Source organism: Tauraco erythrolophus, chromosome 1, assembly GCF_009769465.1.
Source record: "Tauraco erythrolophus isolate bTauEry1 chromosome 1, bTauEry1.pri, whole genome shotgun sequence".
Taxonomy (NCBI): Eukaryota; Metazoa; Chordata; class Aves; order Musophagiformes; family Musophagidae; genus Tauraco; species Tauraco erythrolophus.
The window spans coordinates 9,740,563-9,763,563 of record NC_141465.1 but is presented as its reverse complement, the minus strand read 5'-3'; the positions used below and the strand labels follow the sequence as shown (position 1 = coordinate 9,763,563).

Genomic DNA, 23,001 nt, shown 5'->3' with positions numbered 1-23,001 from the left:
GCTGTAATGGGCAATTTGGGTTATGTGTTATATCATACTTTGTTTGGGGTTTATTAATAAAATAGATATGGGTCTGGATGAAGGTTGCAACCCATTTAAAATATGCCTAGCTTGATTACATTAGTGGAATTTGCACCATTATCTTCTGAACAATTACACTTTCTGCAGTTAAAAAAAAAATCATAGGAGCTACTCGTTTAGAATTAAATTGAAGGAGCTTAAACTGGTTAACACACTTGAAAGTGAAGAAGCCAGGAACTGGAGGCGGAAAGAGGGGAGGTAAAACTGCTTGTTATTGGGAAAGGAATTTTTAATCATTTAAAACTGAAGGCTGAAAACACTACTGAAAGTGACCTGTGCTAGTGACAACTATAAAATCCTGATCCTAGCGGTGTCTTGTACAAAGCATCTGATAACACTGCATGCAAGCTTCAGAAAGTTTTCAGCTAAAAAGCTAAAAGTGAAGATGAGCTTTTACAAAAAAAAATCTCCTTGAAACACCATTAATGATATATAGGAATTGATTGTCAGATATGACTAATTAGTAAGTCAGTATTTGTTAATGTTTTGAAGTTTGCAGGCTTCGGCTGCCTGCTGTTACTGCAGAGGGGCACAGAAATGTGTTAAAGTTACTCTTCCTTCCTGTTTACTCATGAGTTCTGACTGATAAGTGAGACAGAGTAAAGAATAACAGCTCATCAGGTTACTCCTCTCTTAGGCTATGCCTCGAGCAAGTGAGGCAGGCTGCTTAGAGCAGGGCATTAACCTGCTGTAAGCGCACATTATTCAGCTCAAACAGATACAATTATAGAATCGTAGAATGGTTTGGGTTGGAAGGGACCTCAAAGATCATCTAGTTCCAACTCCCCTGCCATGGGCAGGGAAACCCTCCACTACACCAGGTTGCTCAAAGCCCCATCCCACCTGGCCTTGAACACACACTTCCAGGGATGGGGCATCCACAACTTCTCTGGGCAACCTGTTCCAGTGCCTCACCACCCTCAGAGTGAAAAATTTCTTCCTTAGATCTAATCGAAAGCTATCCTCTTTCAGTTTAAAGCCATTGCCCCTTGTCCTATCACTACATGCCCTTGTAAAAAGTCCCTCTCCAGCTTTCCTGTAGGCCTCCTTTAGGTACTGGAAGGCTGCAGTAAGATCATAGAATGGCACAGGCTGGAAGGGACCTTAGAGATCATCTAATCCAACCTCCCTGTCATGGGCATGTCTCCTCCTCTGAGAAGCCACCATAACTCCTTGATAAGGTGAAGCACTTCAAATCCCGTCCAACGAGCTGTAAGGAGCAGCAGTTGCCCCCTCATTAGGTAGGAACGATAGGCTTACTTGCCTCCTACTCAGTGGGCAACGACGTAAGATCCCCCGGAGCCTTCTCTTGTCCAGGCTGAAGAGCCCCAACTCTCTCAGCCTGTCTTCACAGCAGAGGTGCCCCAGCCCTCTGAATTAACGCAGAAATTAATAAATTAAAGTCCCTGTATTTACCCAGTGCAATGTAATTGATCCTCTGTCAAATATTTATCACACAAAATTGAATACTTAAGTTTTTCATAGACGCACCGAATAATTTAGGTTGGAAAGGACCTGCAGAGGACATCCAGTCCGGCCCCCTCCTCAAAGCATGTCCCTTCGGATCAGGTTGCTCAGCTGAGTCTTGAACAACTCCAAAGGCAGGCGTTCTACAACCTCCTAGGGCAACCTGTTCCACTATTCGGCCACCACCACGGATTAAAAAATCCTTATGTATAACTAGAATTCCCTGTGTTCTAACCTGTGCCCGTTGCTGTGCAACTCACAGGTATGCTCCCACTGCGACATGAAACCACACTTGCAGTTTGCCCATAGCTCCTACTCCCGAGGCAGTTCTGAAGCGCAGGCTGCCCGTTTCGGAGCTGAGGTTACGAAGGTATTTATTTGGGAGCGTCCCCTGCTCCCACCGTCACGGCCGTGCCCGTCCTCACAGGCATTGCCCGGCTCTAAGATGGCCGCCTCCCGCCCGACCTCCCCTTTGCCCGGTTTCGAGATGGCGGCCTTGCTCCCCTCCACGAGCTGCGCCTCCCCTGCGCACGCGCCCCTCCCCCGCCCCTCCTGAGGGCGCGGGCCTCCGACGTCACTTCCTCTTGTGCAGCAGCCATTTTGTCTTTCCGTTGCTGCTGCTGCCCGAGCTTCTCCCTCCCACCCGCCGCCGCTGGCCGCGAAACTCCAGTTCCCCCCCGGGCCTGGCTCCCGCCGGACCCGCCGCCTGCGGGCCGCGCTCTCTGCGTCCCCCGCGCCTGGGCGAGGGGCCGGCGGAGGCGCGGGAGGCCGCCGTCCTCTTTCCCTCGGCAGCGCATGCTCTCCCTGCCCCGGGAGGCGGCTCCGCGGACCTCCCGGTGAAGGCCGGGGCGCCTCTTCTCCCCCGGCCCGCCGCGTGTGACTGCCCCGGGCGAGCCCCGTCCCGCGCGGAGGCCGCCCCTTCAGCTCCCGCGTCCTCCTTGTCCTCGTCCTCCCGCTGCCGCCCTCCGCCTGCCGCGCCATGTCGAGCGAGGAGAGCTACCTGGCCATCCTGCGCTACCTGACCAACGAGCGGCAGCCCTACGCGCCGGGCACGGAGGGCAACGTCAAGCGGAAGATCCGTAAGGCGGCCGCCTGCTACGTGGTGCGCGGCGGCACCCTCTACTACCAGCGGCGGCAGCGCGACCAGCAGCGCTTCGCCGAGCTCGAGGTGGTGCTGCAGGCCGAGCGCCGCGCCCGCCTCATCCGCGCCGCCCACCTGGCGCCCGACGGCGCCCACCGCACCCGCCTGCAGACCTGGCAGGGGCTCTCGCAGAAGTACTGGTGGAGAGGTGAGCGGGCGCGGGGAGCGGGGTCCGGCCCCAGCCCGGCGGGGCCGCGTCACAGTCCCTGCGGCGCGGGGGATGGCTGCGAACCCTCCCTGGAGAAAGCGGGAGGGGACTGCCGCTTCCTGGCCGGCTGGTGCCGTTAAACATTCCGTCTCAAAGCGCGGGGTCCGTAGGCTGCGACGGCGGGTCGCCCCTTCCCCACGGCGGGTCGCCCCTTCCCCACGGCGGGTCGCCCCTTCCCCACGGCGGGTCGCCCCTTCCCCACGGCGGGTCGCCCCTTGCCGGGCAGACCTCGCGGTGCGCGTCAGTTACACCTCGGTCAGGGAATCGTCCTGCGGCTTCTTGCTCGGTATTTTGAACATATGGAAACACAGAGCCCGACCGTCCCTATCCAAGCATGGCATACAGTTTGCTTGGCGTGGCAGTTTCTCAACTTGTAGGCTGTGTGTCAGGCGATCATCCATTCCCTGTTGACCCAGTTCATCGCACCTTTTCTGACTAGGCTGTGGATGGTGTTCACGCTTAAATAGTGGAGCTGCCAGTGACAGTTCCTAGGCCTTGCACTCATAGTTGTCTCTTTCTACCAATGAGAAGCTGAAAAGACCAGACTAGTTGTCAGTTGGGCCCTGAGTGATGCCATAGCTGTTAGAAATGGTAATGTATGAATAGCAGTAATTCTTGATTGTGGCCTTCTTTCAGCTGAGCCAATGACATGGCATTTGTGTTCCCTTTGGATTTGATGTTCTGCTTGTAGTCTTATGTATCCATTAAACAAATATCCCGCTTTTTAGTTGCATAGGGCCCAGCTTCTGTTTGTACTGCTTCTCTTGTTCTGCTTTTTTGGTCCATCAGTCAGCACTCCTGTCATTTCAGCTTTAGCTTTCCCTATCAGAATTTGGAGGCTTTTTTCTCTAGCTACAGCCCATCCTTCCAGTCCAGATCCCATTGACTTGAACATCTTTGATGTGAAAAAGAATGTGGTGTCTCAAAGTTGATATATCCACTCTGGATGATGGTGGTCTTGCCTTTATCTGCATTCTCATTGTCTGCCCAGTATTGGACTGTTCTAGTGTCTGCTGTCATCCTGTGCTGGAAACTTGCTTACTGGACCTCGGTATATCTTCAGTTTGTCAGAAAAGGGCATTCTATATGCTGCATCTTTTGATCTTATTGGTTACCTTTATTTGCACAACATGCATTCTCTTATTTCTCTGGCACTGAGAACATTAAAATTCATGCCCTGGTTTCAGTTCAAGCGTTTGATTTCTTATCTGCATCCCCTTGAAAACATTGGTTTCCCCTGCCTTTATAATACTCTTCTGCTGCTGGTGGATGGCAGCTTTGACTCAGTCATTGTCCTGATACAGGTGCCAGTCTGTTGTGTGTGTCTACTTTGTAACTGGGAAGCAATGGTCTGGAGTGTGGTCCAGTGGCCAGAGGGGGTGTTAGATGTGGGATCTGAAGACCAGAAACCTGTCCTGAGAACTAACCGAGGTTTCAGATGAAATCAAGGAAACATAAAAATGTTTGGAATGGGCGTGAATGTCTTGGATTGCCTGAAGGCTGTGTTTTCCTGATCCTTAAGAGAGATGTGTGTAATCATAGTGCATCTCATGCTCTGAAAAGGTGTGAGCAGTGCAAGTCTAACTCTGTGTTAGCCAAGTTTTTGAGTTGTGCCAGATTTTGAACTATAGAGACATAGCTGGGTTTATGTATGCTTTTTTTTATTGTCCTAGTGAAGAAAATGAATTTGAGTTTAAAGCTATACACCAAAAATGCCTTGGTACCTAGAAGAGGACCTGAGTTTAGGAAGTGTTGAGTATCTAAAATTATTTAGTTACACCGGTTAAAGTAATTGTGGGAAATTAATTTCTTTACATTTCAGAATCATAAGCAGTTGATTTAAATCAATGTTAATAATACATGTCAGCGTCATTGCGTATAATACTGTTGGTCCCGATTTTGCAAAAGCCCTTAGGTGAGCCTTCCAGTTCTTGTCCCCTTCAGTAGGGACAAGCTGAGATCCACTTGTGTGGGCTAAATGCAGAATCAGGTTACAGCTTTCATTGTCTTGGGATTCTTAGGATGAATGTGTAACTACAAATATTTTTTCTAGCTGTCGTGGTTTTAGGCTGATCCAGCAACTAAAACTCACACAGTCTCTCCTCCAGTAAAGTAGAGAGGAGAAAATTATAATAAAGAGACTGAGGGATGAGACAAGAACAGAGGGAGCACGCACCAACCATGGTCCTGGGCAAAACAGACTTGGCTTTCTTAAAAGCAAAGCAATTTATTGACAGTTACTTAAAAGGACAAAGGGAAATAAAACCGGTTACTTGAGAGGATAGAAAGAAACAAAGCCAGATCTTAAAACCGACACCTTCCCCCCCCCCGCCCTTTTTCCTTTTCCTCCCAGCTCTACCTCCTCCCCCCAGCAGCGCAGGGGGCAGGGACTGGGGGGTGCAGATCAGTTCATTCCGTGCTGTTACTGCTGCTTCTTTCTTAAAGGAGGAGGAGTCCTTACACCCTTCTCCCCTGCTCCAGTGGATCCCCTACCCACGGGAAAAAAATCCACAAACTTCTCCAACGTGAGTCCAGCCCACAGGAAGCAATCCTTCCCCACAGATTGCCCCAGTGTGGGCTTTACCACAGTCTTGGATACTTAGGGAGTTGTTGCCACTCGCTCTGGCGTGGGTCGTCACGCAGACTCCAGATGCCTCTCTGCCTTGTCGTGCACCCCAACACGACCATCCTCAGGCTCAGGCATCTTCTCTCCACGGGCTGCAAGTGGGTCTCTACTCCACCGAGGCCGTCCTGGCTGCAGGGGGGCCGCCTGCCATCTCACCATCAGCTGCAGGGGAAACTCGGCTCCGGCACACCTCCTCCCGCTCCATCCTCACTGACCTGGTGTCAATGCAGCTGTTTCTCTCAGATCTCATTCCTCTCCGGGTGAACTCAGCCCAGTGGGCACCCCAGGAGTGGGGCGCCCCCGAGTTCCTCAGCTGGCTCCGCCGCCGCCATTCTCCGTGGGCGGTGCCGGCCCGACGCAGGCAGCTGCCCGGCTGGGAGCCAGGGAGCGGGAGCAGTGCCCTCCTCCCTTCTCTCCTGGGCAAAGCACCTTTTCCGGTTCCTTTGTCCTGGCTTAAGTAGGGTAATTCGCAGAGGCGCCCTATTGACTCAACCCCGAGGGGGATGGCAGTCTGATCTGGTGGCCAGAACCAAGTCTGTCCTGGTTCCAAAACCAGGGAGGTCACAGGGAGCAAAGCCCCTCTCCTGCCACCAGAACCCCCACCCCCTCCACATCAAACCATGACACTAGCCTTAAAGATCTTTCTAGGAGGATCTGCTTGATACAGTGATGTTCCCAATGTTCTATTTCAAAGTAAGGATGGATTACAGTAGTGACATACTATATCGTACAATAGTGTGAGAGAAGCAGAACTGGTAAAAAGAAGTCAGAGAAGGAAAGTGTAGGTGATTGACTTAATTTTTCTCAGTAAGTGTGTAATATTGTTTTGCTAATCACCTACATGTTTAATTACGTGTTTAAGGTAAACTGAATGAAGATTAGAAGCCTAATTAAGCTCCATCAATTTTTCTTAGGTATTCTTAAGCAGGTTAAAGATTACATTAAAGAATGCAGCAAGTGCCAGGAAAAGCTAGATCGCTCTAGATCTCTGTCAGATCCTTCTGAAATGCTGGAGGAACTAGGACTGGATACAAAATCTCATGAAGACAGTAATGAAGCAGATGAGGAATTGAATAATACGGCAGCAATCCCAGCTGCATCCCCAAAGCCCGTGAAGAAGAAGCCAATAGCGAAGCACGAGCTTGTATTTGTAAGTACCATTGTTTACGTCTGAATGTGTTTGAGACATTTGTTAATGCGTTCTTAGTCACATGCTTATTTTCCATTGTTGTGATAATCTTGCAATAATAAGACGACATAAATTTTGCCAAAGATAGTGAATATGTGGAAATGGGGAAATTAATTATAGTACGTCATCTTTGGAAAGTAAAAATCACTCCAACTCCTATTTCTGTGCATAGGACCCAAGGGAAAACGAGTGGCAAAAGTAGTAGTAAAGCATCACATACAAGATTCTCATGGAATCAGTATCTGTCCCTTAATAAATGATGCTATATTTATATATATAAAATTCTTGAGGATAACTGCTGGGGTCTCATACGCACCTAAAGACTTTTGAATCTAGAAACTGTTTCAGACTGTAGCATTGAAAAAAATATGATCAAAGAATTCTTTGAATACCCATGTCTTCCTGTTTTTCCAGTTATCTCTTAACTGTGTTTGGAGGGAGGGTGAGGCTTGACGCATTTAAAGAAATAAAACAATAGTAAAGTTATGCTGTATATTATACAGGCTTGAACTGATTGTACGGTTGCAGAGAATAATCCTTTTCTGTGTTTCAGTGTGAACGGTTAAAAAGGCACGGTCTAAATGTAATTAAGTTCTCATAATGTTGTTTATGACAGGTTGACAGTAAGGGCCTTGTGAAGCAGTCATCTTCCAAACATTGTCTGTCAGTCTTAAACCAACTGAATCAGCAGAGGCTTTCCAATCAGTTCTGTGATGTGACTCTGCTGATTGAAGGAGAGGAGTACAAAGCTCACAAATCCGTCTTGGCAGCCAACAGCGAGTACTTCCGAGAGCTCTTCATTGAAAAGGGAGCTGTCACTAGTCATGAAGCTGTAGTGGATCTGTCAGGTGAATTGCTGTGGGTTTCAAAGTTAGAAATCATAATATCCTACGTAAGGTTGTTCAATATTTGATTCAGTCTTTTTTGAGGTGTTCAATGCAACCAAATATTTTCTCTTGCTTTTTTCTCTGTTTTAATGTAAAAGTGGTTTGTGTGGGTTTTAATGCTAAAGTGATCACTCTGGTTTTGCGTAATCTGGTCTTCCATATTGAATGGACTATGAGGTTTCATCGTAAAATTTCTGAGAAGCTTTTGATTGATTTTTACCTCGCTTAGATGTGTTTTCTCCTTGTATTAGTCACAAACATTAAAAAAGGAACACAATCAAATGCTTGAATACATCAAGAGAGGGTGTTGACTAGCTTCTCAGAGAGCTGTTTTGCTGAACAAATACTAAATTGTTTCTTATGTCTGTAAAACACTATTATACGTGTTTCTGCTTATTTCTCAGATCTTCTGGAACATTAAAGATAGGAGATGATCCTTAAATAGATATTTTAAAAGTAGCTTTGTAGTGATGAAGAATATTGTACAGAACATATGCCTTCTGCATTGCTTTCTGATTAGTTTCCTGTGTCTGTCTCTACATGAACAATAGAAATGCTTGAACAATAGATTTCTAGTATGATGGTCCAGAAGGTCCCTCAAATTACATATTTGATGGTGATTTACAGAATTGTGGAAAATTATACCCAATCCTTATTTTTAAGCATTTCTATCTATATATCCATACCTTTATTTTTTTCATTAGCTACTTTCTTGTCTTATTTTTCTGCCACAGTAGTTGTTACTTGAGTCCTGACTACTTACTGAATGTAGCAGGTCCAGAAAGTCTTTGGTTAAGTTAGGGTTAATCTGCTTCAAAAATACTGTGGCTCTCCCAGCATCTTGAAACATTCTTCTAGAGAATTTTATTGTGAAAATATCTCAGTTTTACTTACTTATTGGCAAAGTTGTACGAGCTGATTTTCACATAGAAAATACACAAGGAGGACACTTTTGTGTAAATGGCAATTACTTGAGTCCCAGTGGAGGAGCTTCAATGTCACTTGCAAATGTGTTTCACTCTAAATTGCAAACTTAACTATATCAAAGGTGAACTGTTTTATCCATCATGGGATATTTTGGTGTAATTCGGGGTTGTCAGTGTTTGCTCTAATATCTTGTTTTATTCCTGGTAGGGTTCTGCAAATCCAGTTTCCTACCTCTGTTGGAATTTGCTTATACCTCAGAATTAACTTTTGACTTCTGTAGTATGGCAGAAGTGGCCATGCTTGCCCGACATCTCTTCATGTCAGAAGTGCTCGAAATCTGTGAAAATGTGCACAAACAGATGGAAGAGAAACAAATTACAGTGTACCAGAAGGGAGATATTCAAACAGTAGAGTCAACACAAACTGTAGCAGAGCAGATGGAAGTTCAGGCGCAGCCTGCGGCTGGCACTGGGCAACCTGAGCTCGCAGCTGATCAGGCACCAGTAGCTGTGAACGGAGCTCCTTCCTCTGCTGAGCCAGAGGAGCCAGCAGCACCCCAGCCTGACCTTCTGCCCCCCAAGCCTGCGGAGGCTGCTCCAGATGGTCTTTCGAAGCCTGTGGAGCCATGTGAAACAACTGAAAATTATGTCAAGATCCAGCTGCTGGAGAGCATTTCAAATAGCACTGTGTCTCTCATAAAGACTGAGGCATCAGCTGTGGAAGCCATGGACACACAAAGTCAAGCAGAAATTGGGGCAGATGGAAATGAAAGCGGTAAAGCAAACGTGGACACGGCTTCTGAAGACTCCTCAGAAGCACTCAAGCAAAGTCATGATGGGCAAAGTGAAGAACAGAGCATTTCAGTTTCACAGCTGGAAAGCCTAGTTTCCAGCCAAGATGATACTTACAAAAGCAAGCTTCGCCAGCGTTCTGTTAGTGAAGGGGGTTATATCAGATTGCATAAAGGAATTGAAAAAAAAACTGCAAAATAGAAAGACAAATCCTAAATCTGCAATACAACAGGTATTCTACATGTCTTTAGGCCTGTTGTCGTAATCGTCCAGTGTTTCGAGACCAATCTGAAAAGGTCGTTTCCTTATCCCACGCACTGTCTGGCAAATGTTTTTCTATTTTAAGCGATTAACATTACTGCAAGCCAAAGTAAATTCTAAGATGTGACAGTTGTGGAAAAAAAAATAAAATACAAACCAAAAATAAACCATTGGCATCAAAATTCCTTCCATGTTGAAGGTCTTTAGAATGCTCAGTGACCTTAGCCCAGCTTCAGCATCTCCTCACAGCTTCTTATGGTTGGACAGAAGGTGTATTTTCTCCCTAAAATTATTAATGATCTGGAAATTTAATTCTTAACTAGCATGTGTGTGTGTCAGTCATAGACAAATGTATTTATCTGTTAGAGAAGTGAGACCCTACAGTTGTTAAGACTTGAAAACAGCATTGGGGATGAAAAATTTGATGTCCTATGTAGGTCTTAAGACATAGCCATAAATCACAATAATGCAGTGCTGCTACCTTCAGACTGGGGTCAGTTCAGAAAGGAAAAATAAAAAGGTTCAGAGAGCGCTGGTAATAAAACTCACACACTGAGACATATTAAATGTTTAGGAATTGAACTTGTAGTTTCAATTTTATTTTTTTTTTAATGAAACAGTCTTCTTTTTCGCCTTCAGGAGCCTTTCCTTTTTTAGTGCCTATGGATAGATGATGTTAAATTTGTTTTTGTGATAGAGTACACTTTCCCTTACTCATTCCACCTAGGCTAAATCTTATGAAGAACTGTTAATTTCCAGAGGTGTCTGTGAGATGTTTGTGTACTAAAGCCACCAGTCCCACATGCAGAGGGATAATTTGTTACCATTACAGTGCCCTTGTAGATAGAAATTGTAGCGTTAGTCTCCTTTTACAGATGGACAACTTAAGACCAGATGTTAAAACTAGCACAATCAAAATGTTTGAGCAACCTATTTATGGTGGTTGGAGAATGGCAAGTTTTTGTTCCCTTTTGGAAGGGGGAATCTCTACCTTCAGGAACTGCTCCTGTTAACTTATTTTGCAGTTTTTAAATCTGTCCCCTTGACAGATGAGCTTTACAGACAGTGACCATCTATAGGAAAAAATAAATAGGTTTAGGTAAACTGCTCAGAATGGGATTCAGCATTAGGTTTCCGCTTTCCTAACTCATTTCATAGGTTTTAGTGTTTTTATCTCATGCATCCCTCAACTCCTCCCCGTGGAACTGGATATTGTATAAGCATTGGGAAGGAAACACTCCTTCCTGAGTTCCCAGTTTTGGTGCTGGAAGAGTAACAGGAAAGAGAGTTTTCAGGAAAAATGCTGCTGACTTTTGAATTATAGTAATTGCAGTTGACATGGAGATGTTGGGATGAAGTGTGCTTTATAGGAATGGATTGTTTTCCAAGCTCTTATTAATCATCTACTGAACAAAATTATTTTTGTGGCTTCACAATTTAGCCTAGTTTGCGAAAGTTTTAAGAGCAACAGCAAAATTTTACAAGAAATTTGAATGTTGTCCCTGTGTTGAGTTTCAGTTTGTTTTTGAGAGACGTGAAAGGGCTAGCATGTTTCAAAAACTGTTAGATACCTCACTGGTTGAGAGAAGAGGAAGAAGAAATGGGGGTACGTTGTACTGTTTCCCCTCGCCGTATTCTCAGAAACCTGAAGGGGAGATATCTGGTACAGGAAACTTCAATCTGATTGCTTACAATTTGGCTTTTAAAGAATTTGACAGCAAGTTTCTACAAAGGGAAATGAGATTGTCAGCTCCAGGTAGCACTGCCAATACTGCCTAACAAAAAACATTAGGGCCTAACAAAAAAAACCCACTAGTAAAGCCAGAATGCTCTTAACCAAAAAGAACTTTGCTTAAATGCTGTGTTTTTTTTAACAGGTTATTAATAACTCAGTTTTTGCTGGCTGGTAAATATTAATTAGGCTTTTTTTTTTTTTTTAATCTGGTGACTTCTGTAGTAAAGCAGATGTAAATCCTGAAAAGGGAAGTTGGTGTTTAGGAAAGGGTTGGAATCATTTGATAGAAATTGTGACTGGCAGTACTTTGTGGTTCCTCTGTAACTATCTCTTAGCTCTCACTTAGCCAGTTACGCAGGGTTGAGTTGTCTCTGAACTGGTAAGTCATTGCCTATAATTATAATCAGTTTCTGGTGTTAAAACAAGACCATTTTTTTCACCCACCATGAGGTCTGTAGTTTTGCAGTGAACTGAAAGGAGATAACTTTCTAGGTGCTAAGTAAACTGAGTAAAACTAGGTGGTATTACAGTAACACACCGAAACATCGGCTTTTAGGACTAACTTGCAGAAGAAATATAAAATACAGTGTAGTAGAGTTCATTCAAGGGTTATGTTTTTACAACTTAGGTTGCCATGAAACTGGTACAAAGAGGGAAAAAAATGAAACAGCCCAAAAGAGATACGACAGAAAATAACGAAGCAGAAGCTCAGCACAAATGCACTGAGTGTGGAATGGTGTTCCAGCGGCGCTATGCACTTATAATGCATACACTGAAGCACGAAAGATCTAAAGATTATAAATGCCCAGTAAGTTGAAGTTTTTTTTGTCTGTAAACCTTTCTCTTTCTGAAAGTTCATTCAGAAATGACATTAGTAATTATTCTCCTTGGCTCTTTTCATATGTTTATTTATTTTCCTTATGGGTTTCAGAGGTGGATGCAGTCCTGATCTGGATGGGGTGGGGTAAAATGTGGTGCAGCCACATGGCCCGACAGCACCATGTGACATGGGAATGCGATTGCTGCTTAAGACAGTGCTGGTGTAGGCTTTACTTTTAATTTTACCAGCAAATTCACAACTATGTTTAGATTAGCCTGGAAGTTATCCTCATTGGGAAGTGATCAGTGGGTCTGTCAGTAGCCATAACATTAAAAATTTAAAACTGTTAATTAACTTGAAATAAAATATCTATTGGAATCAAGTTATAGACCTAGCTAATCATATTACTATGCTTAAAGCCTCTGCTTACCTTTTTGTGAAATAATTTTAGAGTATTAAATGCAAAGTAAAGTTGTAATATTTTCTTTCCCAGTTATGTAAAAAAGAATTCCAGTACGGTGCCTCCCTGCGAGCCCATCTTGTCCGGCACACTCGGAAGACTGAAGTGAGCACTACATCTGCTAGTGTAGAAGAGACAGGCGTGTCTTCAGTGAAAGGGAGAACTAAACGGGAATTTAGATGTGATATATGTGGGAGAACTCTACCTAAGCTCTATTCTCTCAGAATACATATGCTGAAACACACAGGTGTAAAGCCACATGCATGCAAGGTAAAGAGAAAAGTCCTTTTACTCTGTAATCAAATTAGTAATGTTGTCTTGATATTTTAGTATTGATGCTCTGTCCTAAAATTTAGGTTAATTTAGGTCACTTCAGAATGGGGAAAACTACTGTAACATTCCTGATGAAAATTCTTGTAGTCCAAGACTGAGAAAACTAGAATGAAGTTCAGTCATGAAAGTTCATATTCCTGTGTCTAGAAGAATGTCGTGGTCTTAGAGCAGTCTTCTAATACCTGAAGGGGCCCTACAAGAAAGCTGGAGAGGGACTTTTTACAAGGGCCTGTAGCGCTAGGACAAGGGGCAATGGATTTAAACTGAAAGAGGGGAGATGTAGATTAGATATAAGGAAGAAATTTTTCACTCAGAGGGTGGTGAGGCACTTGGAACAGGTTGCCCCGAGAAGTTGTGGATGCCTCATCCTTGGAAGTGTCCACGGCCAGGTTGGATGAGGCTTTGGGCAACCTGGTGTAGTGGAGAGTGTCCCTGCCTGGGGCAGGGGGGTTGGAACTAGATGACCTTTAAGGTCCCTTCCAACCCAAACCATTCTATGATTCTGTGATTCATTTTTAACAGACCAGTTCTGCCACTGGTGCAAAATCACAGGCTTGGCCATCCTGGTTCCTAAGAAAGGCAGGAGGTTTTGTTGTGTTTGAAGTTAAACACCTATTACATAATGAGTTTTATTTGTCCTGTTCCACCGGATATGGATTTTTTTTAGGTTTGTGGAAAGACGTTTACATATAAGCATGGATTAAAAATGCACTTAGCTCTCCATGAAGTACAGAAACAGTTCAAGTGTGAATTGTGTGAAAAGTCTTTTGTCACAAAAAGAAGTCTCCAGGAACACATGAGCATTCATACAGGTAAGTTATGAGAAGGAGGATCCTTTTACTTTGGTTGGCTGTTGTATGAACTGCTGAACTTTAACGTTGTTCTTCAGTGTCAAAGGAACTGTTTAAAAAAAACAAACAGGAGCTTCTCCTTTTTCTTGCACTGGTTGGGCAGTTGAAGTAGAAGTGAGCAGTCATTTTACACGTGTTTTCTGGGCTTATTTTACCTTAGCTTAATGTTATTATGACTATCTTCTGTACAAAAACAGGGGATCACAGCTAGTTTGTTCCTATGTTTTTATGTACGTTTTTATGCCTGTATCATGAAAATTCAACAAAGATAGGCAACAGGCTGGAACGTTCTGGAGCACTTGCACTTCCAGCCTATCCTTTTGGAGGAGAACATGTTAAGTTAACCGTATGTGTTTTACAAGACTTGCTGCACTAATACTGAGATTCTGTAAAACCTGGTATCTTGTGAAAGATGACAATGTAATGATTTAATACAAGCAGAGTTTTAAAATTGTAATGTGTAGAAATTGTCTGTTTCTTGTTTGCCAAGGTGAGTAGAACTGAAAGCAAGAGACTGTTTTTGGTAAGGCAATTTGTTCCAGAAATCATGGAATTTATGCTAGTACGCAGCACTCCTAAATTGATGAATTGTAGCAGAAAACTTTGATTTTAAGGTGTTGTTCCACAAATTCAAGATGTAAGTCATCCATAAGTGATGCTGCATTGCTGAAGAAGTTTGTATTATATGAACACAGACAAGTGTGGGTTTTTTTTTCCACATAAGAGGGCAATTTGTTAGGCTGTTGGCTTTTCATGACTAATTGTTGTACCTGTGTTTAAAAACAGCAATAAAGTAATTTAGAGTTCCTACTTCCCCCTCTTTGTATTATTACATTGGCACATACAAAACACACTTTAAGATTCAGTCTGTAATTAAACCAACTTCTTTTTGTAGCACTGCTCTGATTAAAATAAAATATATGAGAAGAAAAAACCACTTTTGCAAAACACTCCAGAGATGTGGAGGCCTGGCTTTGTAACATGTTTTGTTTTGTTTTTGTCAGGAGAGTCCAAGTATCTTTGCTCCATCTGTGGAAAATCTTTCCACAGGGCATCGGGACTCAGTAAACACATAAAGAAACACCAGCCAAAGCCTGAAGTTCGTGGATATCAGTGTACTCAGTAAGTTGGTTGGTGGGGGATTTTTGGTGGGCTTTTTTTCTTAATATTAATGATCCTAGTAATTTTAAAGATTAAAAGCAGCTCCTCGTTGTAGTGTAAAACTGTTCACCGGCCTGGAATAAGACTTTTAAAGCATAAAAGTAAATGCACTTTTGTTAATACATGCATTGGAGAGCAAAAGCTTGCTTTTTAACTGTGACATAGCTCTAGTTTCATACAGTAGTTTTCTGATGGGTGTGTTTGCACATGTAGCTGTAATCAGTAGCTGTGTGGTTTTAAAGCTCCCTGGTAGGACAGATAGAAGAGTGGTAAGCTTGTCAGAGGTGAAGGGCCTTCTTGCCCTCTTTTACTGTTGTAGTTGATTTCAATTTAATTTAAAAACTTCCTATACAGTCTGCAATGTAGTGTACTTGTGTGCACTGCAGTACGCACTGCGTTCGGCAAACAGCTCTGCAGGAACATCGTAAATTAAGACTCACTGACTGTTGCAGTTAACTTGATTATAAAACTTATGTGACCACTTAAATACCTTTGCATTATAGACTTTAGTTTAGCAGAAACTCTGTAACTGGAAAGCATGTGCCTCCTAGTTTGTTGGCAAAACATGGATACGTTTTCCACGATCAAGCAGACTATAGGAGAACCTTTCAAGTGACCTGCAAAAGCACAAATGGTGCTTAGTTTCCAAACTGTCAGTTAGGTCGTTGGAAAACTCTCAGGTATTAAGAGGAATTGCACAATTTATATGACTGCCTGTAGCAACTCATGGTTTTAATGAAGGCTTTAATCTAAAGTGTTGTTTAAAGTATCTGTGGTAGTGCTGCTGTGTACTAGCAAAAATAATGTTTTCTAACTGCTGAAAAGTCACTTTAGTTCTTGCAACAATGTTTTTATTTAGTGATTTGTAATGCTAAAAATACCCATCTTAGAAATAAAAAGGATACAGCTAACAGAGTCCACAACAGGAATGGGACTATTTAATGAAACATACTAGGGAAGGCAATTTTGGTTTTGAAGGAGAAATATGTTTTAAAAATAATTTTTTTTTTACTCAAGGCAGTATAGTCATGGATGAAAAAAGATCATTTTGACAGAGAAGATATTTTGATTCCCCAACTCCTTCAAAACAGACACAGTCCTTGTTTCTTCTACAGTGAAGATCTCTGCTAAGAATATAATTCATGTTGTCACACAGGGTTTAGAGAGCTTCACTAAGCAGTAACCGGACTTCAGTTTTCTAGTTCGGTGGCTTAGTATGTAAATCTCCCTGCCAGGCCTGAGTTTGAGCTTCTGGCCCAGTTGAACAAAGCTTAATGTAAGTTATTTTCCTAAAATGTTCATGAAGATTTCCATCGAAGTAGGTATTTAGTTACATTGCAGTAGTGCGTGGGAGTGTCAGAGGGGGTGGAGGTGACTACTTGAGTTTTTTTTTCTTGTCCAGTGGCTTTTCCACATATGCAATCCTTGATGGGGGAGCACCAAGTACCAACCCCATTCAAGACCCTCAGGTTTCTTTCTGATGCTTTTTGATATGGATCTGCAAACCCAGGATCCCTGAGAGGCCCATTGGACCTGGAGCTGTCAGTTTTTCCGTCCGAGAAGGAGGTTGGGTGGGTGGCTCAGGGACCGTCACTTTTTTTTTTTTTTTCCCCTTTTCTTTCCTCTGTCCTTTCTTGAGTCATACAAGTATAGGATGTTACACAAGGAAGAGATGCAGATAATCAGGCAAAGGTGTCTGAAGAGCAGAATTTCTTTCAAAGGGAGAAGGCATGTCTTTGATTGGATTGACCTCTGTAGTTTTCATACCAAGAGGAGCTAGTGATTTGTAATTTTATATAGTCATACGATGGCAAGGTATAAATGAAGGAGAACTAGGAATTTGCCTGAGTTTAGATGTATACAAACAGCAAACTAAAGAATGAGTATTAATACCTTCAGATGCTTTCTTGTAGGATTCTGAATTTGTTTTTTAAATTCCAAAAAAATACATTTGAGCATTACAAACAACGAATCCTGGTTGTCTCTGTATCAGTAATTAATTGTCTCCGGTTAGGGGAAGAAACAGCTGTTACTATCCTCAAAAGTTCATATGATATAATACAAATCTCTGACGTCTTCTGGTCAGTTTGCCTTTGATTATTCCCCATAAAAATGACAGAATATAGTTACCCGTAACAGACAAAACTGTTTCAGAGGTGTTCAAGTTATATTCCAGACTTTCAGACAAGCTGCTGTTCGTTTTAAGTTTCCCTAGTTTGGAAAAGGATTGTGCTTTATGTAGATATCAATCACACAATAGGTGGTGTCTTCTCAGAGTCTTCAGTTGCCATTAATGAGGAGGTTTCCAGTGCCTTTGAAATCAGGATCACCAAGATGTTTCTTATGTGGGATGCTAAAACCTTTACTGTTACAGGTGTGAAAAGAGTTTCTATGAAGCTCGAGATCTTCGGCAGCATATGAATAAACATTTAGGTGTGAAGCCATTTCAGTGCCAGTTCTGTGGAAAATGTTACAGTTGGAAGAAAGACTGGTATTCTCATGTAAAGTCTCATTCTGTCACAGACCCTTATAGGTAAGAGAAAATTCATTTAACTACTGAAACGCACTAATCAATATGAGGTTATGCAGATCCACGGCCAGTCAATGAGGAACTGCCTAGTCCACTGTTAAAGTACAGATTGATTGATGTTGACTGGGATCTTGAGTACTTGGGAACAGAAGGGTGACTTCAAGTGGTGTGGTCCAACTGTTAACCTGCTGGCACAATCCTGGAACTAATACATGTGAAGTTGTAAGAGGATAAATACAATTGAGCAAGTTAGAAACGCTTTGTATGTGATCTCGCTTCTCTAGAATGTAAGTGCAAGATCTGTGGCTGTGAATAAGAGAAAATGTAGCTCAGTCCAACAATATTATTTCTGATTATGGAACTGCTTCTCATATGAGACAATGTTCCCATTAAACTTTGGCTACTGTAATTAAAGTGCATTTTGGTTTAAAAAGCATAACATAAGCACAGAATAATGGTTTCAATAGATTTCTCACTTAATACATTTTAGGTGTAATATATGTGGTAAAGAATTCTATGAGAAAGCTTTGTACAGAAGACACGTAAAGAAAGCCACACATGGTAAAAAAGGAAGAGCAAAACAAAATCTGGAACGAGTTTGTGAGCATTGTGGAAGAAAATTCACACAACTCCGGGAGTATAGGAGACACATGAACAATCATGAAGGTATGTAGAAAACAAGTAGTCGTGACATCCCTCAACCCCTAAAAACATTATAGAGAAAGAGGTAATTGTTTCTTTTACTCTGTGCATGTCCTGTGTTGCAAGACGCATAGAAGCTCTTACAGATTCTCCAGTTAGTTTTACGTTAGTCCTGGTTTGTTAAACTTGCTCCCAGTGATTCCCAGAAGTGGCTGTTAGGATCTTCCTATAACTGGAGTCACACACAGGGACAGCAACAACTTGTCCTTGGAAGAGGAACTATTTCAGAAGTGGTTAAAAGATGTGTATCTACCAAAGAATTGGATGTAGAAAAACATTCTCCGGTTTGAAAGGTGCACACGGTTCACAAAATGTCCTTCAAACAGGAGAGTGATTGGCCTGAGTTTAAAAAAAGGACCACTGTTGGAAATTGGTCAACTTCTTGATTTATAACAAGCAGTAAAGTATATGATGTTTGGGGAAAATATGAAAATGCTTTATAATTAAAAAAAAAAAAGCATGTGCATTTTTATGTTAGATGTGAAGTATAATAGTGATTTCTGAGTATTTGATTGTTCCGGCTGTGCTGGAAGTCTGCATATACTCCTATCTTGGGGCAGAAACCACTTTTTTGAAGCTTTTACAGGGCTATTATGAGTAAACCTAAGAGCTGTTTAACTATTGAAACAGAGATTTTGTGTTTGTTTCTCAACAGTGAAAGTGTCCTGTAATAGGTACTTAGCCTAAATCTGCAGTAACTGGAAAACCCAGTATTGAAATAATGTTTGTTGCCAACGACACACCTCATTAGATACTACAGACCACAGAACTCAGACGTTGTAAGGGAGAATAAGATTATACAGAGATCAGGTGCAGTATTTGAACATATGTGGTGTGGAGGAGGAGGGAAAAAGCTGTAGATGGCACGATAAGCTAACTAGAGTAAGCGCTGAGTGATGAGAGGTGTATAGTAAGATTTACAGAAACGAAGCGTGACTAGAATTGTAAGTGATGAATTCTGTTAAGTAAAACATGGTTTCAGAAAGGCATCACCAGCAAAGAAATGATTAGAATTTTATTAAGCGATATGTACTTCAAACAGGGGAGAAACTGCACGAACAGGAATTTTGAAAAGAAAAATATTTTAAATGTAAAATGTTAGATTGGGCAGAGCACTTGTGGAAAATCTTACCGTGGAATGTATTATGCTTGCATTATGTTGTAGTACAGAAATGGTACATGAGATCTCTTTCTTATATAGCAAAAGCTGTAGTATTTCTTTTGTTGTTTTCCAGTAGTGCTCTCGCTGTCACTCCTCGTTATCCCCCATGCCTATTTGTGAGTGCTGACGGTCGCCTTTTCCTTGCGTTCCCTTTGAGAACAGGTGTGAAGCCGTTTGAATGTCTGACTTGCGGAGTAGCCTGGGCCGACGCGCGTTCGTTGAAGCGTCACGTGAGGACACATACCGGAGAACGACCGTACGTCTGTCCAGTGTGCAATGAAGCTTACATAGATGCCCGGACGCTGCGGAAGCACATGACCAAGTTTCATAGGGACTACGTGCCCTGCAAAATTATGCTGGAAAAAGATACTCTTCAGTTTCACAACCAGGGGACACAGGTGGAGCATGCCATCAGCATTTTAGCCGCAGATGTGCAGGAACAAGAAACCGGGATTAGCGTTGGCGATGGTGAGATTGAGACTGTGGTAGTGACAGGAGAGACGCTTGAAGCCCTCGAAGCAGTTGCAGCTACTGAGGAATGTACATCAGTCTCTACTCTTTCTGACCAAAGCATCATGCAGGTGGTAAATTATGTCTTGGCGCAACAGCAAGGACAGAAAATGGCTGAAGTAACACAGGCCATTGAAACTGTAGAAGTAGAAGTGGCCCATGTTGCAAAGACAGAGTCGATATAGTATGTGAGAGAGCAAGAAGGGCGAGGTCTTCTCATCTGTGAGAGTTAAGTATTTAACTGGGTGTCTGAGGCTTACAGTGATGCCTGTTTTCCAACAGTTAATCCCCAGTACTCAATGTCTCGGTGCCGAAATACTGCACCGTGCATTATAGGGAAAAAGTTAAGATGCTTCGGCGTGGGCTAAGGCTTCAAAGGCAAAGATTTCTGCACTGGCCATAACTGTTTAAAAAAAAAAAAAAAGTTGGGAGAATAATATTTATTGTGTCATGGAGTAAGTATTGTATTGTAAGTTCTAAAAAAAAAAAAAAACAAACTGAAAAAGAAGAAAAAATACAAAGAGGCTGCACTAAAAACTAGAAATGCACAGCTATCAGTAGCATTTTTCTACTTCAGTTTTTCTGTGCATTTCATCAAGTTTGTGAGTAAATTACCTGTATTGCATTCTGTCTGTTTACTCCCCAAGGCAAGGGGACGGTAGAACGCTTCGTGCAACAAAGAGAAAATCAGGCTTTTTTCTTTGGGTAGAGACATCATCATCAGTTAGTGAATCCCAGTTTTGAAGAACTTATCTAAATTCCAGGTCGGTAGGTGGCCAGGCCAAGGTTCAGCAGAAGGCTGTAAAATGTGTTACGGATAACGGGCGGGGGTCTGCTGAAGTCCGAGGAAGTGGTTCTCTGAGACGGATTGTGAATTTAAGCTGACCCGAGGAAGGCCCACGGCAGGGAGACTACCTAGAGAAGTGAACTGCTCTTTGTCTGTAAGCGAGGAGCTTACGCTTCAGCCTCCGAGCACGGCCGCGCTCAGCTTAGTGGTGTGGTTGCGCCAAGGGAGCTATCGCCTGCGGTGGTGTATGTATCAAAAACAGGCCACGGGGTGATAGATGTTTCTAATTTTGCATTATGTTTGATGTAGAAACTCTCAAACGGAGAGAGTCGAATCGCACACTTCTTTGGGGTTATCAGCACATCGAAGAAGTCCAGCTAGTTACGGTCCGATCTCGTCTTGTGTTGAAAGGAGAAGCCCTGCTAATTCCCAAATGGGACACATAGCAATATCAGGATAGAGAACTATGAAAATCTTAGTATGGGGTAAAAATTAAATTGTTCCCAAAATACTGGAGTCTTCAGAAGACCTTATTACTGCTCCTGTAAGAAAACACTTCTAGGGCAAGCTAATTCCTGGCGTTAAACCACATAGATGGAAAACTTCTCACGAGGTTTTCCTGCGAGTAAGTATGAACCACAGCCATGCTTAGCCCAACTTGAGATGTCTCTGCTTTAATGCCACGAACGGTGCTCAACTTAATCTGTGCAAGGTGTGGGTTCTTTCATTGTTACTTGTTTGAGGTTTTTTTTTTAAGCAAGAAACATGTCTGCCGAGGTAAGCAAATGTGCGCATGAACAATCAGAACTGATTTCTTTAAATTGTTCTCAGTCTATAGCATTATCAAACGTTTTCCAACTTTGAGAGCAGCTAGATGCCTGTAATATTGCAGGGTCAACTTCCCAAATAAAGTTACATGGGTCGGGCTCTGCGCTGCCTGTGAAGCTGGTCCACTGAGCACAATTAAAGCAAAATCTGTGACAAAGTAACCACCTCGTTTGATTAGTATTTTTCCCTTTTCATCTTATTTTACTATTTGACTGTCTACTCAGCTACAGAATGGACTGTTCTTTTCATATTTTGCAAGCATGTAGATAAGCCGTTGTTGAAAATTTTTTAAGCAATACGTAGTTTGAGTTCCTGCCTTGGATCCGAATTAATCTGTAGATGACTATTGCAAAGGTCAAGGTCTTCCTGCAGAGAAGTAATGTAGCTGGTTACACATCCTGCAGCCCTTTACAACTATGTTCTTTTCTTTAAAAAAAAAAAAAAAATACTGCTAGCTGTAACTCTTGAATTTTTGTATGGTCAAGAATCTGGAGATAGCCATTCTGCTTAAAGTGATAATACTGCCATTATGGTGGAAAACGATTTAAAAGAACGCTGGTAAACTTTAAAATTGACTTCAATGTTTGTATCTTACAAATAATTATGTATTACTAAAGTGAGGAAACGTTCAAGAAAAAATAGCTGTAAATAGTGCTAGAACATTATTTGTATATTTAGTGTGTTACCTTACAAAAAGAATATTACCAGCACCTTAGTTTCATCTTTGGTGCGTTTATTTATTTACCAACCTATGGAAGAGACAGAAGTGAATCTGAATTTCGCAGCCTCGTTACCCACTGTAAAAACGCTGTACCTGACTTGATGGCCGGCCACTTAAAAACCAAAATCACAGGGAGTTGTTTCCTAAGCCAGCCTCAGCCAGGAACATCAAAGCTGAATGTTGCAGCACCCCTTTCCTGCCGTACTGTGCCTTAGCTTTCCAGAAGGGCAGGAGGTAAGTAGGGAGTGTCACTCTTAGCTTTGCTGTTCCCAGAGGCGGGAAGTTGCCGTATGTTTTTCTTCAGACTTCAGCTCTTAATTTAAGATGTTCACTACCCTTCTGCAATCTCTCTGAAGTCAGACTGCAAATATGCAGTGTATATTATTTAATTCGATTTTTTTTTAATTAAAATAAAGTTCATGAGAAGTGTCCATCTATAAAGTACTACTAATGATTTCCTGTACATAATTAATTTGATCTGTACATTCTGCTGTTTTTATTTAGTGTTAGATGTATAAAGTTACAGGTTTTTCTGTCATTAAATAAACTGAGCTTTGCCATGAATTAGTTTTTCAAGCAGCCTTTTTTTTCAGGGGGAAAAAGAAAATGTTACGGAATTATTTATTCCTCTTCCGTATTCAACCTTCCAGATAGGTGTCTGGTCTGAATAGTTCTAGTATCCTGGTTTCAGCTGGGACAGAGTTAGTTCTTCTTTTCAGCAGCCAGAAGAGCTCCATGTTTTGCTTCTAGTCTGAGACTTGCTCTGAGAAGAACGCTGACAGCGCACTGATGGTTGTAGTTGGCACCGAGGCCTCAAGGACTT

General features: G+C 42.5%; 1 protein-coding gene across 1 annotated transcript; it reads left to right on the top strand.

Moving 5' to 3' along the window:
- Positions 1–2,489: 2,489 nt before the first annotated feature.
- Positions 2,490–22,771, top strand: ZBTB11 (zinc finger and BTB domain containing 11). The gene is given in 12 exon segments (XM_086617208.1): positions 2,490–2,837; positions 6,438–6,673; positions 7,329–7,560; positions 8,734–9,500; positions 9,502–9,549; positions 11,942–12,121; positions 12,627–12,863; positions 13,594–13,738; positions 14,782–14,899; positions 17,313–17,471; positions 17,959–18,134; positions 19,495–22,771. Coding segments are annotated over 12 exon segments (3,141 nt in total). The 5' UTR covers positions 2,490–2,527; the 3' UTR covers positions 20,028–22,771.
- The last annotated feature ends 230 nt before the right edge of the window (positions 22,772–23,001 follow it).